The 16,069-nt window shown below is 51.8% G+C and overlaps 3 protein-coding genes across 3 annotated transcripts; 2 read left to right on the top strand and 1 right to left on the bottom strand.

Moving 5' to 3' along the window:
- Window positions 1-207: 207 nt before the first annotated feature.
- T069G_05384 (zinc-finger of mitochondrial splicing suppressor 51 domain-containing protein) lies at window positions 208-1,846 on the top strand (the record flags this gene model as incomplete). The annotated part of the gene is made up of 5 exons (XM_056172594.1): window positions 208-358; window positions 437-520; window positions 569-1,036; window positions 1,099-1,756; window positions 1,819-1,846. 5 exons carry the CDS (start codon window positions 208-210, stop codon window positions 1,844-1,846), a joined length of 1,389 nt encoding a protein of 462 aa, XP_056029452.1.
- Window positions 1,847-2,490: 644 nt separating this feature from the next.
- Window positions 2,491-5,920, top strand: T069G_05383 (PXA domain-containing protein; the record flags this gene model as incomplete). Its single annotated transcript, XM_056172593.1, has 3 exons — window positions 2,491-2,989; window positions 3,047-3,833; window positions 5,461-5,920. The coding sequence occupies 3 exons, from the start codon at window positions 2,491-2,493 to the stop codon at window positions 5,918-5,920; spliced, it is 1,746 nt and encodes a 581-aa protein (XP_056029451.1).
- A 1,347-nt stretch (window positions 5,921-7,267) lies between these two features.
- T069G_05382 (tc5 transposase DNA-binding domain-containing protein) lies at window positions 7,268-9,075 on the bottom strand (the record flags this gene model as incomplete). Its single annotated transcript, XM_056172592.1, has 4 exons — window positions 7,268-8,112; window positions 8,185-8,456; window positions 8,531-8,732; window positions 8,799-9,075. The coding sequence occupies 4 exons, from the start codon at window positions 9,073-9,075 to the stop codon at window positions 7,268-7,270; spliced, it is 1,596 nt and encodes a 531-aa protein (XP_056029450.1).
- Between the last annotated feature and the right edge of the window lie 6,994 nt (window positions 9,076-16,069).

The following is a 16,069-nucleotide window of genomic DNA, read 5'->3' as shown; positions in this document are numbered from 1 at the left end:
AAATCAACAGGCGGAGCTCTGCTTGAGATTTGATGCTAAAAGTTTGGAAAAGGGCCGGAAGAATGGAGGAACTATAATGCGGCGGTGGTGCGAGGGTGGTCCGAGCTCCTTGCAAATTGCGCCCATTCAATCCATCTTTTTATACTGGCGAGAGAGGCATAGCGGGGGATCATTTTCAACGTCAATTCGAGTCAATCAGGCATTACAATGGAGCCGGCTCTACGTCGAGCGGCTCACAGCCTGTGTGGGCGTTGCTCAGCATCTTTGCGGAGGCAAACAGCTGTGCGAGGCGCATTGAAGCCGTGGGCGCAAGTGTCAATACGGAGCGTGCATTCGTGCAAGTCGCAAGACGCCAAACGTACGATTGCGGGATCCAAGTTGACCACTGCGCGGGAGTTTACATCCAGCGCGAACGCAGCTTCCGAGGCTTCTGCAGCTGGGAAGTCGCCGGTATCTACACTTCGCTTGAACCCCGATGACCTTTTCCATCCATTTTCTGAATCGCCAGTTCCCGAATTCCGTCGCCGAGCTGCCTTTATGAAACAGCATGCATACTGCCCTCACCCAGACCACAAGCATGCTAGAGTTCCCCTCGACGCTTCGGCGGTTGACGACGCTGCTCCGGCCACTGGTGGCGATATGCCGCCTGCGAACGTGGATTTCGAGTGCCCCGATTGTGGCATTGCAGTGTACTGCAGCAAAGAGCACTGGATGGATGATTATGAGAATCACCTGAAGATCTGCGATACTCTCCGCCAAATCAACGAAGACGACCACGATCTACGATCCGGACGAGTGTTTCACGAAGGCAACCTCCCCGACCTTCAGATGGAGAATGCTGCGGTCAACATGACAAATTGGGACACTTTTATGTACACTCGAGAGTTCGAGGCGGTTGACTCGGACCGCTCAATGAGACAAATCACTCGACTCCTCACGTATCCGATTACCATTGGCAGTGTTCTTCATGAATTAAGCCCCTACAATATCCAAAACGGAGGCCGTTTGACGGTGGAGGGACTGAAGAGCTTTAGTGGTAAGTGGGAGCGAACCGAGCCGCGGACTGCATATTGGACTAATGTGGTATTGGGATTCTAGCTTTGAGATATAACCTGCATATACCAAGGTCTGGCCGTGGCGCTGGCATCAACCAACTTCGCCCAGAACCCCCGCCAGTGAGAATATTTATTCTCGGTGCTCGAGCCGAATCATCGCTGCCACGACCTGTATGGGTGCAGCTGGCCCATCTATTCCCAGAATCACGACTGCACCTTATCTTTATCGGACCGGAGAGCATGGCAAACCGTGACGACGAATTCCCACTGCCAGAACGCACGCCGTCGAACCCCTTTGGCACCATAGTTGAAGACCGAGTGTGGTACAACATGAAGATTAGCACCATTGTGGATTATTACCACACCATTCACAAGACGGGTCACTTTGCGCCTTATGATCCCTACTTTGATTGCTTCATGCTCTTCCACCCAGGTCTTGGCCATCCTGCAAGCAGCCACGACTGGGAAGAAACTCTGCCCTTGCTGCTGGAGACCAAGGTGCCAATTATCAGCACTGGATATACTCAGGTCGACTTGGATCGTGACGTCGAATGGGTGAAGAAGAAATCAGGAGGGGAGTTTGACATCCTGTTAGAGCCTGGAGAGAACAAATTCCGGAGTCTGCGATGGGACCTTGATGACATGGACCCTCAGGATATCAGCTGTGGCAACTGGGGTGTTTGGGCGTTCCGAGGAAAGAGGTTCGTTTTGACGATGATTGCATAATGCTTTTCCATTTCAGGCCGGCTAACAAACTTGACAGATATGAGACGACCACGAGGGACCTATAGAGAAGAGGAAGAAAACCCAAAGAAGTAGGTGGGTTTCGATGGCGCAGGCTTGTGCCAGACGCCATGCTGAAAGAGTGTAAACCATCCACCACCATTGTACGGCTATACTGTATGCATAGATGCACCTCTCCAATGTACTATATATCTAAGAGGCGTTTAAAAAGGAAGAGATAAAAAAATTGGTTTGTTTCAAAGTCATCAAATCCCTCGAGATACTGTATAGTTCCTTTTATCTCAACTTGTCTGGTCTCGGATATGCAGGCTTTATGAGGTCCAGACTAAGCTGACTGCTGCAGCACCTATCTAAGAGCCCTGTATTACTGCAGATTCCCGCTGAAACAGCTCGCCACAGCGCCTAATCCAAAACGACATGAACCCACTTGACGCACGTGCGGGGTGACCTGCAGCGCACGGTGCAGCCCAGCCCAAGCCAATTCAAGGCCAAACATCGAACTGCATGCCTGCATATCCCAGACCTGCGACCCAACAGGCGACCCAACTTTACCTTGACGACCAGCCTCCTCTGTCCAGTTCCGTGCAGTTCCGCTGCCTTCTGTTTCTCTCCGTCATCGCCTCTCCGCCTCTGCGTCTCCCCGCCTCTTGCGCGCAATGATCCTGCGACGACGCCGCTCGACTCGCCGGCCATGATAGCCGCCTCCGCCTCCGCTTCAGCTTCAGCTCCAGCTCCCCCTCCTCTCGCTCACAGAGCCTCAACGAGGCCAAAACATGCCGCCGCCTCTCCGCCTCCCGAAGCCGGCACCGCAGATCGCCGGAGCACCCGTGCCGTGCCGATAGACCCGCTGTCTGATCGGGCAACGCTGAACCTCATCCGCCGGACGCTGTGCCCGCAGCAACTGGGAGACAAAGGCCGAGATGCCCAGCCCGCCATCCAGGACCTGCTGCTGCCGCCGCTCACGAGCCGCAATGATGTCGACCTGCAGCTCTACGCCTTCCTCGCTATAATTATGCGGGAGTTTGTACAGAGCTGGTATAGCAAGATCACTGCCGACGAGACGTTTGTGCCTGAGATTCTGCGTATCATTGCACACTGCACCACGGCGCTGGAGCAGAGGTTTAGGAAGTTGGATCTCGAGAGTCTGCTCCTGGATGAAATACCAGACCTGCTCGATAGACATGCTACAGGCTAGTAGTGGTGTGGCATTGCCCTACGCTTTGGATCTGCCACTGACTGGGTCCCAGCTCGCCGCGTGGCCTCTCGATCTGCTTTGCAATCATCGGTTGATGCTGATCCCCGAGAGGTTTACCACTCCATTTTCCCCTTGCCGTTCCTTTCCCCCGTGCCTCGCTTGGATGATAACACGGCTGTGGAGCTACAACGAGAGAACGAGGCGACCTATCGCCAGTTGCTGGTCCAAGGTGTTCTAGCCATCCTGCTCCCTACTGAAGATTTGGAGAACCCCTGCCTAACGGCCCTTGTGGAACAAATATTCTCGGAGTTAATCATTGGCAATATCATCGCGGGCAAAGCATCCCAGCCATGGCTGCTCTACGAGGCCATCTGTATCGCCGCAAGGTCGTTGGGCGAACAGAAAGATAGGACAAAGGCAAGGATCGTGTCTGGGAAGGACCGATCACCGGACCTTGGTCAGGATGCGGCCAAGTCTCCAAAGTGGACGGTCCAAGGGGTCTTTGTGTTGATTATTCACTTGGGCATCCTCTTCTTCAACGCTCTTCGGCTCATGGCCGGCACCTTGGCGGACTCCATATCGCTACCTCCCAGAACGGCGCTTCATCTCGATGAGGAAGCCGCAGAAGACGCTCACAACGACAAGCAACCACCACCATCAACGGATACGAACCTCGGGGCCAAAGTACCTGTACTTAGCTTCAAGCTCTGGGCGTGTTTTGGGAATCTGATTGAGCTGGAGGAGAGGAAACCCTGGCTGGGTGGCTTCATATCATTGTTACAGACTGCGGCCATTGATGGGCCATGGCGTATTGCGGGGCTTAATGGTCCTCTCGACAGGTAAGATACGCAAATTTCCTTGTTGTACTGATGAATCGTCTTGGCCCTTCCCTTCCGATCCCTGATCATTGTTGATTCTACTCGTCATCTCGCATCTTCTCAAAGTCACTGGACCTTCCCACCCCCCTTGCCTCCAGCGAGTGAGCTTTCAAAACAGGGTCTCTCTCTGGACGGACCGTGCCTTAGCCGGATGCCGCATTCCCCATCTGTGGCACAAATACAATCTACATTGTGCACACACTCCTGCCTGGCCGACGCCCTCGGAGTCTATCTAGTAGATAGGTAGCTCCATTCGATGAGAAGTCGAACATGGCCATCCCGACAGGGTTATCATGACCGGCGCAATTTGCAACCCAAGACCACACCACACCGAGCATTCTAGATCTGGGCTGCTAGCTCCTGACCTGGCCAGCCAATGGAAATGCGAGACTCGCCATCTCGGCTCCGATTGCTCGAAATTGTCGCGCCGGCCTGGGCCACCACAAAACGGCCCGTCCATCGAGAAGCCTTTATTACGCGCCGGCCTCGAACAGGGGGGGCAATCAGCTACGAGAGAAAGCGGGTCAGGACCCCAGCTGTCTAGCCTCTCACGACGAAATGGTGTTGGAAGAGCATTTCGTCTGAAAATCAAATCACCCGCTCGCCCCGTGCCGCGCCACCTCCAGGTAGCCATCTGCTGTCCATTGGGCCGACTTCCCCCAAAGCAGACAAGGCCTCGTGGTTCCTGACCGCGCTGGTTTCTCTTGTCACACGGAAAGGAAAAAAACCCGTTTGTCCCAGCGACTGCTCCACCACGCGTGGGCGCTCGGTGGTTAGTACCCAAGGCCACTGATGGGACGCATGTCACTCGCTTCTCCTCCTCCGCTGGCTTGTTGCGGAAGCTGGGATCGTTTGCGTCAATGGCTAAAGGAATCATACGAAACTACCTGTCAGAAATCAACGGACTTTGGGCGAGAACGCGCTTATGCAAGGCGCTCGTTGGCAAGTGGCCTGTGAGCCTCCTTCACCCTCCGTCCTCGCAACGACTCCTGGCTTTTGCCGCATTACCTGACCGACATGGAGCACGACACATCACTTTCTCCCACGATGCCCATTGGCAGGTCCCTCGCCGCACTATGAAGATCCAGCAGGCACCGTACCACACATCGGAGATGTTCCTTTCTTGTTTTCCCCGCACGCAGCAAGCCTCCTGTCTTGCTATCCAATCTGGTTCAACATTTACCTCCATGGATCATGGATAGCATGAGGAGCTTTCTCTCCCCCCTCTCTGGCCTTGACCTTGACCCATGATCACATGTACCTTTCTCCATCACACCTTGAGAGAAGGGAGCACGGGTCATCCTTGACAGACGTCCCCTTTCACAAGCTAAACTTGCCAGCAAGTGGCTCTCGATGGCAACGCTTCCTCCTCGCATTCTCTATCTGTTTTTCTTGTCTACCCACACACAGCATCCACCAACCCCTCCCCTTCTGAATCTCGCTTTCTTTCCCCACCTATAGCGGGCGGACCCGATGGGAATATCCATTTCTTTCCCGGACTCGTCGTTTTTTTCTCTCTCTTGCTCTCTGATGGGGGACTAACTGAAGCTAACTAATGGCCCTTTTGCTTTTCCGTCGGCTTGTGTAGACTCCTCTCGCACCATATTCAATCTCTCTTCGATTCGTCTCATCTACCACCCATCCTTCGGTCGCTCCGAGGCGCCCTGTTTCCTAACAACAGCCCCGGCACGTCCACTCTTGTGGCTCCCCAGTCGGAGAGGGAGCTGCTCGCTCTGCGCCGTAGGGCCGCCAGCGCTATCTCGGACTTGCTCCCTGCAAGCGTGACCCGCGTGTACTTTGGCCGTCGGCATTGGCGCCTGGGCGGGCTATTTGGCCCTGGCGATGATGCAGGATCGCCTTCTGCCGCGATCGACGAGGACGATGACGAGAGGATCTTGGATGAGCTCGAGAGTCTCCTCGACGTCGTTGGAGACGAGTACTGCAACAAACACTTGATGTATAGCGCTTTGGAACTGGTTCTTGTGAGGCTGATGCCAGAGCTAAGCGACAAGGGCGTTGTGGAGCTACGGCAAGACAGACTTGGTTAATACTAAGCACCCACGAATATACCTTATTAACTGTAAAGTGCATAAACACAACCTTTTTGCACACGTAGTACTCTGTACGGATATGACCAGCAGTGTGTACGAGTACCCTCGTAGTCGTGCCCAGTAATAGTGTGTATTACAGCTTCTGCCTAGCCCCCTGTTCCAGGTCCCCATCTGGACACCTGCTCTCAACTCTCCACATGGGATAGACAGACCATCGACATGTACCCAGTACACGCAGATACTAACACACACTCTGGCACTCACACACAATGTTAAATGTGGCCCATATTAAATGACAAAAGTTGAGAAAAAAACGGGGATTAGCCGGTACAGTAACAAAGCGAAAAGCATGTAGATGCCGAGAAGAAAATTATGTCCCCATATGGGTTCCCCCCCGCTCCCCGAAGACCCTCTTTTGGTCATTCCCGTACAAAAAAACACATTTGATATTGAAAAGCATGCTTCTCCGTGAGGAGTATGGTGCCAAACAGGCCCTTGTAATTTTTTTGGTCTTGTCTTGTTCCCCCAATTCATATCCTTTCAAAAATGAAATATCACAAGAAAATAATGAAACAGGAAATGTAAAAAAATGTTAAGACCCAAGTAGATAATCTTAAGAAAACCAGAAGCGGCAGGGGATGGAGCCCAAGGTCCTGCTTACTCCCACACCATGTCAGCGACACCTGTCCGTCTTTTTTTGTCCTTTTCTGGTGTATCAAGTCAAACCAAGGAAAACAAGAAAATATGTGAAGAAAATTCCAAAGACGGATGAAAAAAGAATCAAAGCAGTAGCACACTCAGGTTGCGCGCGAGCAGCAAGCAGAATCTTTGGTCGCTAGATATGTGTTAGGAGAGTGGTAGGTGTCATCGCACTGGTTTCAAATGGAAACCAGGTAAAAAAAAAAAAAAAAAAATGAAATGAGTGATATCTGAATGATAGAAGAAAAAAATCAGTTTTGATGCTGGTAGATCTGTTGCCAGATGAAGTCGCCTTTCTCTTTTAGTTATAACCCCGTTTCCATCCGTTCAGTTCCTTGTCCATTCCTTACTTCCGTCGCCTGCGGTGTGGAAGCGGAAGCCTTTTCATGTTGTTGAAATAGGCCAGTGCCACAGCATCGATTCGATGTGAAAAGATCATCTTTGCTCTTACTCCGAGTTGGGTAGCCCGGTCCGCCGTCTTCTTCCCATACTCAATCCTTTGTTTGTTCCAGAAATGCTCAAAAAATTCCGTAACGCCAGGGGAAAAAAAAACTTCAATAACAGATGTTCAAAAACAGGGAAACAGGCGTATGCGTATGAAAGAAGTGTGTAGTTGATATTCCAGAGACGCATTTGATGTCTCCGTCATATCTCCACCATCGATGTCTCAGTTAACGACTGAATTTCCCCGTCATCACCTTCGGGGATCCTCGATAGCCCTCCTATAGAAGGACGAGTAGTTTGGTGTTGATGTAATTGTAGCTTCTTTGTAAGTTGAACAATGGTGGCGTAGTCGCTTTTGTCAAATGGCCCATTTGGTGTCATGCTGTGCAGGTAGTTTAGCAGCGTTTCCGCGGCACGTCTAGCATCCTCAGGGGTCGGAGATGTTGGCGAAGAGTCAGCAGTAGTCGAGGATACAGAGCTAGTGTTTGTGGAAGGGTTGTTTGACCGCGCAGCAATACTCGAATTGCTGCTGCTGCGGCGTAAAGCCGGCGGCGATGATACTGTTGAATCAAGCGTGAAGGGAGTGTTTCGGATGTCATTTGTTGGTGATTCAAGTGTTGAAGCTGACGTGACGGCAGATGGGTGTCGAGGGGTGAGTGGACCCGCACTTATATCCTGGTTCACACAATCGATGTTAAGAGAAGGGAATGTGTTGCTTCTCTTTCCGCGATGTTGTTGAAAATCAGGGGCGGCCGGTTGTATGTGTAAACTATTTTGAAACGCTCCAATGTTGGGGTCAGGTGAGAAGTGAAAGGGCGCTGTTGGGCTTATCGTATCACCGGGAAACGAAACACTTGGGTCCCTCAAATCACTGGCCAACGATGTAGAGGAGTGTGACCCAGCATGTCCGTATCGAAAACTGAAATCATGGGCTTCAGCTTGCAAGTCCTCGTCGCTGCGGCTGGCAGACAAAGGGGAGAGTTGTTGAGTTGGAGAAACAGGAGAGACGGTAGGATTTGTTTTATCTCCTGTGAAACGGGGAATAGCTGTGGACACGGTCATGCGGTCCGGAATGTTCGTTTCAGAGGCACGGCGCATTAACCGGCCAGCCCCTATGCCGTGCTTTTGCTTGAATTTGAGAAGCCAGTTGCTGTTAATGTTAGTCAGCCCTCTGTCTTGGCTGCCGCTAGCTCGAGCAAAGAGCCTTGCTTGTTCGATTATCTCCTCATCTTTGACTTCAAATCCTCGTTGTTGTTGTCGACGGACATAGTTACTGAGCGTTCGATCAAAATCTGGATGCTTCCCCTTCAAACGCTTAAGTGCTGAGCTATCTGGCTCCGGATCTTGCTTAAGGTACTGATCCTTGTGCCTCAACACCTTGGATACAGTGCTTGACGCCGACGTTAGTTTATTCTCGTCCAAGTGTAAAGGGGAAAAGTCCCGAGTAATGTTTGGAGAGGTTACCTTCTTTCAACACCAAATTTTGCGCCGATGTCTGCCTGCCTTGTGCCCGGGTTGTCCTCGTGATACTGGCACATGGCCCGTTTCTGCTCTGCGCTCAAAGTCTTTCTTGCTTTCTCATGGTGCACAGGGGGCCTCGGCGACGGGTCAACTGGGGGCAGGCTGGACGCCGGCGCGATGGACAACGGAGGTGCAGAGTAGCTCCCTGACGGAGTCGGGTTTGTCAACTGGCTCGGCCACTGCGTGTTCAGCATCGGCAACTGGTGATGACCCATTAGCGGCGCAGGCTGGATTAGTTGATGGGTCGAGGGCGGAGGAATGGACGGTTGAATGGGCGGAGGCATCCTGTTGAGTGATTCTGATGGCAACCCGTGAGATATAAATCCGCCAAAGGTGGCGCCATATTCATTCAGAGGACTGTTTCCATAAGGGCTCTGGCTATACGGACTGATGCTCGCCCAGTGGTCGCTGGAATACCCAGCTCCGTTACTCTGTACCATGGTAGCGTCCTGGCCCAGGTTGGCAGAACCGTGACCAGCAGTGTTCATTGTATGTATTCCAAGAAGTTTAGAGGCCCAGTCTATCGCTGGGTTTTGCTAGTTGCTGAAAAACTGAGAAAGTCAGCACTTGGCAAATAGTCTCTTGCCAGAAAACGGACAGGAGGAAGAGGAGAGCAAGAGAGAAGCGGAACGAGTGGGGGGTATTATCATTCATCCGTCAGCGAAGAGACAAAGTCCAAACCTTGTCTTGGGCCGTCATCAATGAGCCGGCAATAATATGTCAAGTATCGTTACGGGAAGCATTTGTTCAGAGCAAACAAAAAGAAGCGTACGAACCTCATGGACAGTTATGATAGGGAATGGCATAACCCTTTTCTTTTGGAGATGAACAGACCAGACGAGAAGGACAAATAAATGGAGATGCTAAAATATGATTGCAACGCAAACTAATGATGGAGAAAGGTATCGCAGTATAAGCAAGTTTGTAGGAGTTTGAGAGCAAAGAGAACCAAGATGGGTAATAGTAAAGAATGAAGTCTCGGTGACAAATTTGCTGGATGAGGGGTGCTCTGCTAGATAATGTATCGCTACTTGGCTAGCTGTAGAGCAACGCCCTGGAGCAAGCAAAGAAGCAAAGAAGCACACCTGTCAAGGAAAGCCCTGCTTCTCACGTCACTTTAACTACTACTGAAGCGTGCAAGACCCGCTGGTGGGCTCTCTTCCGCGCGGTAACGGTCTGGTGAGACAATGACGGAACTTTTCTTCGCCGTTACTCGCTGCCTCGTGCTTTCGTGGGGGTGAAAATACAAGACTGCGGAGAAGGGAAACGACTCATGTCAGCCCTGGGCAAGAACAGAAAGTAGCAGCATTCGGTCTGGTCGAGGGGCGGTGATGCATCTAAGATGATAAACCAAGTACCGGCCCCGGACCTGGCAGTGGAAGTCGTCGCACCGCGTGCTTGTCTGTGCGGCAAGCGAGTCCGTACAAGATCTGACAAGCTGCAGCAGGCCGATGCTGTTGGTCAAGGAGACGGCAAGCTCGGTGGTTTGCTGCAGACGAGCAAGTGGCCCACCAGCCAGTGTTATGCTAGGTCTACCAAGCCGGGCTAGACTAGGGTATCCAAGCAGTATCCTCCCAGAGGCGTACAAGAAGTGGTTCTTGTAACTGTACTCGTCCTGGGAAGATGCTGAAGCCGGAGCGCATTGTCTGCGAAGGAAGCGGAACGTTGGCCGTGGAGGCAGGCATGCAGACGCATGCACGAAGAGGTCCTGTACATGTACGTCCAGGGGCCCTGATGCAGGGGGCCCATGGAGAGGAGGGGGCGTGTGAGTCGGCAAGGTAATGGGCGCCTCTCCATCGTGTGGGCGAGTTGAGCTACAGTAGGTACTCGTACCTATAACCTATAAGTGAGTGAGTGAGTGAGTCTGCGTGTGTCAGTTTTGGCTGTCTACATAGCTTGCTTGTCTGCATGTCCGGCGCCCTTGTTTGCTAGGGAGAAGACGGGTGGGATTCCGTCCCAGAAGGGAATGGGCCTGAGAGACCAGAGACCGGAATGACTGAGGGGTGCTCTGGACGAACAGGCTAGGATTGGGAACGGGCCATGGATCATGGAGATTGGGCATGATAGGGCAAACATTGACCAACGGGTGACCAGGGCCAGCATGGCCAGAAGAGGCAGCGTCGGCGGGATCTGGGAACTCGACATGGGACCATATGTAGGTACAGGCAAGGCAAACCCACACCCACTCACTGATTAATATTGGTTCGTTGGCGGTCTCCTGAGCTTCTGCTGGCGCTGTGTCGCATCCGTGCCGTCGGCCTTGTAAGTTGGAAGAAGTTTCCTTTCTGCACGGCCTGTTGCATGATGCAGCATACGAGTATGTATGCTCTTAGTAAGTTAGTAGGTAGCATCCAGAGTACCAAGATGCCCTGTTTGGTGTTGTGCGACGTCGGAAAAAAATGATTCAGCATTCCGTACCTTCCCTCCGTGACGTCGGCCCAGAAGCGTGACAAGAGCCATCAACGACAAGGATGGACCAGAATGAAGCTTATTCATCTCAGGCAACGGCAACGCTTCAAGCACGTTGAGCACCCAAAATGAGCCCAGAGAGAAGCACGAAACCCACGCGAGCGCAATACTTCCGATGGCCATGCACAATGCTAGTACCACTCGGTGCAAGTACGCAAAAAGCCGCTGCTTCCAAGCCCCATGTGGTTGTCTAGGATGGACATGGACCGTCACCGACTACGAGTGCTTGTACAAGTTACGAGTGCTACTACTGACTGCTGCCAGGGCTTCATCGCGATTCCGGCGCACGAGAGCCTGGCCCGGCATATTCATGGGTCGACGATTTCATCAGCCAGACTAGGAAATAGTCTTCCGGGCAAGCATCCATCCAAGCAGGATTACAGTACAGCACAGGTATTGTGGGAAAATCCACCCTCCGGAGCGCTACAGGTACCCAGTACGAAGCTGCTCTACCGTACAAGGACGCAGCAGCGTCAAAAGAACCCCGGCAAAAAATGAGAAACCTTGATCCCGGTCTCATCACCAATAGCCACAGCGAAGCCCGCGCAAACACACCGTACCTGGGCTTGTGGACAAATACGAATCGAAATGTTCTGTATCAAACACCAAGCAAACACAGCCACTTGGTCTCGAGATTCGCCACGGAGTTCAGCTCTCCGCTCCTCAGCTAAAAGCAGTCTTTTTGCGCTCGAATCTCGCGAGTGATAGCTGAGTAGATTGACTGCCAAGTCGCTGCTCAAGCTGTGGTGGATGAGGCTTCAACGGCTCGTATACAAGAGAGGGGTTGGAGCATGTCTCTGTGGAGCGGCCCGAACTAGCTAGCGCACTTGTCGCAGATGATACCGATCAACAACGAATCATTTGCCTAGTTCAAGGTACAGTTATGCCCTCATGTACGAAGTGCCGCAGCTGATCATGTCAATCAAGCTAAGGAACGGTGGCCGTCGAGGAAGTACTCCAGATGTAAATGACAGCCCAATGCCAGAGAGGCACTTGTTCAGCCACAACCGTCTCCACCATCGCCGCCGTTTACGAGTGCAAGTATACGCAATTTTAAGCATTAGACAAATGGAAGTTTCAGATATAATAGCTTACGGAGATTTGAGAGTTGCCCCCAGATGGAGGTTACCTTTTAGGTAGGATGCTGAGTCGTACCTGTTGGTACTTCTAGCAGCTGCCCTCTTCTCCACGTTTTCAGCTACGCGCAAGTCGAGCGCGCCAAATGATGGGTGCTATACTACTGACAGGGGTAGCTAATCCTAGCCGCTCATCGGAAATACTATCACTAGCAACAAGAGAAATTGCAGCCGCTTTATCGACGCCATCTTGACTACGCCGTAAAGGCAGAGACCAATCCGCCATTTCTTCCATTGGCAAGCCTGCTCATGCCGAAGCTGCTGACCGATGACTTTTTTTTTTAGTTCAATGAGAAAGGGTCCAGGCTGTCCCTCTAATCGAGACACGACCATCGTAGCTTGGTTATACTCCGACGGATGAAGCAACAAGATTTATAGTCACCCGCTCATTCAAAAACTAATATTAACCTTAGAAACTTTGAGACTTACCGAATCTGCCGTTGGCTCATCTTATAAGACAAGATTGATCGACATTGCTGTGCGAAATACCCTCTAGTGCTCTCGAGCTTTATTCTGAAAGTCAACGCACGGGAGCGCGGGAAGACCGTCCACGTTGGCCAGGGCCGTGCCACTAGCGCCTATTCCTTCTTGAGGTAAATACTTGTGTGAAGTATTCGACGGCTTCTATCTTGCAAGCAGTACTTCTGGAGGATGATGAGGCGTCGAGGCGGCGAGCCATGGCGCGGTGGTAGTTCACACGCTAAAGCACTGAGAGGGGTGTAATTGTTGGATCGCTTGACATCGAACATAACATTGGTTCGAGCTCATCGGCCATTCCACCAACAAGATCTCTGGCTACTACTATACGAGTGCCTCTAGAGGGGAGTGTTTCCTCCATCGACCAATTTGGACGAGATCATGACTTATCGCTTGACCAAATTGGCGAAGTCATGCACACGCTTCTCTATCTACGCACAAACGACTTCAGGTGCCTTTTCATCAGCCTATTCGTGCTAGATGGTCCCTTGTTTGGGGGGGAAAAAATGCGGCTTGGCAGTGCACTAGACAACAGTATCAGTGGTCAATTTACGACGGAGGTGCCTCTGAGAACAATAGCAGTGCTGCCACTCCAACCACAGCTTATTAGACGGAACAACGTGATGCAGAACTGCTTATTGCAGCATCAGTCTCCCATCCCTGGAGGGTTCGATATCGAATTCATTCACTATGGCGCTCAGTCCGAAACTTTTTCACCTTCCCTTTCTTTCTTTTTACCCGGACAGTCCGGTGGAAGTTATAAACAGGCACCTGTCAAGAGATAGGTCATGAGGATACCTCTGATGCTTGAAAGTACGTACACAAGCAGCTCTGCATCCCTGTTAGTACTTGCATACCAGAACGATTACATATCGTCCAACACCAAAGATTAACTTCATGCTGGCAGTGACATACTTATATAACCGGCATATCGTTGACCCGAACTCAAAAGCTTCCGATTCAAGGCCAGGGAGTTCTTAAGCTGCAGACTTATGAATTCTCGGCATCTTTGTTCTCGTCTTCGCTCAAATTGAACGGGAACAAGGGGGCGGTGGCGTCCGCGCCAAGTGAATAGCTTCCGCTTCCAGGCTCTCTTCCAGTTGGCCAATTTCAACCCCTGCCTCTGGCTGCCGCTGCGTGGAGGTCCGTGCTCAACGTTTAACCCCAGCAAGATACAAGGAGCACCTGGCACTTACCAGAGCAGACAGAGAGTCAGCACCTCACAGGCGTGAGACAACACTCGGCCTCCACGATGGCTTCTTTTGGAGGCATTCATGAGTCCAACACGATGTTGTACGGCCGAATATATTCGCTGACTGCCGGCATTGACTGCTTATATTCCCCATCATTTCACGGTGGTGCATTGAGATTTGGCTCAGCATGGGTACTGCCATGTGTTATTAGACTGAGGGCCAGGTTCAATTTAGCATCCTCTCGTCAATCTCATGCTATTAACCTTTCTCTCCCGAAAAGGGCCGCTTTTGGTCTCTCTACTAGCTCCTCATGCTCTGTCTCCAACTTACGAAATAGAAGTTAGGCGAATTGTTATCAGTGCAGTCAGCTCAACGAAGCATACCGTTGGGTGTTCTCTCCAACTAAATGTTGAGAGATGTGACGCGTCCTGATCCTGTGCTTTTCCCAACAGCCAACTGAACCAAGGCGGCATGAATATCATCACCAGTACCTGGTCATTCTGGACTTCGTGTAGGATAACAACCTTTCTCTCTTGGGCAGAGTCGATGGTTCAGCTACACGCGATTTGATCCAATTGAAATGGAGACTTTAATTAGATGGAAGGAGGCGGCCAATCCCGACGAGATCTACCGATGCCCACTCTTCAAAACGCGTCCAGGTGCCGGCAAGGTGGATCATGACTGGTTGGTGGTGATACACAGAAACAACCAATTACACTTCTCGACGGAGCTGATACCTCGAAGGAATATTGCCGCGTGACGCTCTCCGTAATAGGAAAACACCCCAGGGAATCGGTCTTCAAGGTTTCCCAGTTTCCTCGTGGCGAAATTGTCCGGTAGTCTGCTTGTACGACGTCGTCGAGTTCTCATTTCAGGCAAAGATGATACAATTGTCTCCGAACGATGGCTTCGTATATGCAAGAATACTTTCCAGACCTGTGGTAGACAATAGAGCAAACGCCGAGTTTGTCGAACTCTCAGTCGTTTCATCATCATATCCGTCATAGGGAGCAGCAGGTGGAAAACTACCACCAACTTTCTGCGTGTTCTGTGTGGAAGACTTCATTTGCGGCATGGCTCGGCCTGTACGATACAATGGCTTGTATGATGCGGCTCCGCGGCGGAGGCTCTGTCACCGAAAGCCCATCCAGCTCTGCTTGCACATGGGTACAGGGCATCATGCCTGGTTCACCGGCATCACGATGTTATCTATCGCATTATGCACCTCCACCGAGCCCCATCGCAAAATTGGATTTCCCTTCTGCTGGCATGTGCGTACGAGCATTGAAGGCAGTCAAGTACTCGTACCTGTCAAGACGTCGCAACTCAACTTTGCAAGGTCTCCATGTATGCTTTCAACAAGGGCAGCATCATGTTAGTGTCCTCTTGACGGCAGGGCCAACACTGGTCTGTGCCTTATGGCTCTTGTCTCCGTCTCCGCTGCGGGCGAACTACTCCGTAGTCAGTAAGGACATGCATGAGCCATGCCGCGCCGCGCGCTCATCTTTGCTAAAACCACAGGCCGCCACCAAAATACTCGTTCCCGCGAAGCCTCTGTCCAAGCATGTACGAGTATCACATGAAGTGCTAGCAGCATGTACGAGCACAGTACCTGTACGACTACGGCCACTGAGGATGCGATTACTGGGCCTAGTACTTACAGGTGAGCACCTTGCAACATGCAAACCCTCGTTTGTACAGGCTGCCCCTGCGGCTTCCCCTCCCATGTCCCGTCTCCTAGACCGGCCGCCATTGTCAAGATGGCTTTATCTCTCCACTCCTTCGAAAGCAAGCGACACCACTCACCACTCGATTCTTATCCCAGGCCGGGTCCCGTACCTGTACGCATGATGAAGGTGGCTTGACCGACCGCGTGTTTTGTGTCTCTGCCTGTGGTCATGCTCTTGTTATCCTTTTGGCAGCACTCACTTGGATGCCGTATAAAGCACAGGGGTTCTTTTCAGACCGGGTCGCCGTTGGCCCACTCACCAATTTCTCGCAAAGCAGCAACTCGGGGCTCGACTTAGACGTTTAGAAGCCAGTAGCATTCCTCCGGCACTTGGCACCAAAGGTGGATCAGAGAAAAATACAAGAGCTCACAAATACGTACAGAGTCTGTCTTGAGCAGGGTCACCGCCATAAAGAGAGGAAACCAAATAATGCGCCTTCCGCATGCGTCTCCACCCGGCGCCCATCATTTTCTAGTT

This window comes from Trichoderma breve, chromosome 3, assembly GCF_028502605.1.
Source record: "Trichoderma breve strain T069 chromosome 3, whole genome shotgun sequence".
Classification (NCBI taxonomy): domain Eukaryota; kingdom Fungi; phylum Ascomycota; class Sordariomycetes; order Hypocreales; family Hypocreaceae; genus Trichoderma; species Trichoderma breve.
The sequence above is the reverse complement of the archived record's forward strand: the minus strand, read 5'-3'. Positions and strand labels throughout refer to the sequence as shown.